Source organism: Oncorhynchus tshawytscha, unplaced genomic scaffold (genome assembly GCF_018296145.1).
Source record: "Oncorhynchus tshawytscha isolate Ot180627B unplaced genomic scaffold, Otsh_v2.0 Un_contig_6327_pilon_pilon, whole genome shotgun sequence".
Taxonomy (NCBI): Eukaryota; Metazoa; Chordata; class Actinopteri; order Salmoniformes; family Salmonidae; genus Oncorhynchus; species Oncorhynchus tshawytscha.
This window is the reverse complement of record NW_024608791.1, coordinates 1-926: the sequence shown is the minus strand read 5'-3', so window position 1 is coordinate 926 and position 926 is coordinate 1. Positions and strand designations below refer to the sequence as shown.

At 44.5% G+C, this 926-nt stretch overlaps 1 protein-coding gene across 1 annotated transcript; it reads left to right on the top strand.

Moving 5' to 3' along the window:
• Positions 1-237: 237 nt before the first annotated feature.
• Positions 238-860, top strand: LOC121843819 (stonustoxin subunit beta-like; the record flags this gene model as incomplete). The annotated part of the gene is made up of 1 exon (XM_042313667.1): positions 238-860. A coding segment is annotated over one exon (507 nt), but the record flags the coding sequence as incomplete, so codon positions are not given.
• Positions 861-926: the final 66 nt, after the last annotated feature.

Below are 926 nucleotides of genomic sequence, written 5' to 3'. Positions count from 1 at the left end.
GAGTTGCTTTGTGTGTGTGTGTGTGTGTAATTAATGGGAATAAGTGTGTTTTATATTACCATACAGTATAACATATGATCATTCAACAAGTCTCAAGTTACCTTAACTTCTCCTTTTGATACCTAGAAACATCTACATTAAATGAATTAGTGAAAAGTGAGTTAACATTCTAATGTGAATGATGATGATTTCTAATATTGTGTCTGGTTTCATCCATCAGATGTCTGTGATCTCACACTGGACCCAAACACAGTAGACAGACTCCTCTCTCTGTCTGAGGAGAACAGAAAGGTGACATGTAGGAGAGAGAAGCAGCCATATCCTGATCACCCAGAGAGATTTGAGGACTATAGACAGGTGCTGTGTAGAGAGGGTCTGACTGGGCGCTGTTACTGGGAGGTAGAGTGGAGTGGGGGGGCTGTTATAGGAGTGACATATAAAGGAATCAACGGCAGAGGATGGGGTAGGGACTGTTGGCTTGGATACAATGACAAGTCCTGGAGTCTGTTCTGTTCTGACAACAGTTACATTGCCTGTCACAATAATAATCCCACTACCATAGACGTCCCCTCCTCCAGCTCCCACAGAGTAGGAGTGTATCTGGACTGGCCAGCCGGCACTCTGTCCTTCTATAGAGCCTCCTCTGACACACTGACCCACCTGATCACATTCACCTCCACATTCACTGAGCCCCTCTATCCAGGGTTTAGAGTTTGTTCTGACTCCTCAGTGTCCCTAAAATAATAACCTGACACACACTGGATTCTCACACACATTACACACACAAACACTGGACAAACACACACACACATATTCACACTGGACAAACACACACACACACACATTCACACTGGACAAACACACACACTAGACACACACACTGGACAAACACACACACTGGACAAGCACACACATTAACACTGGAC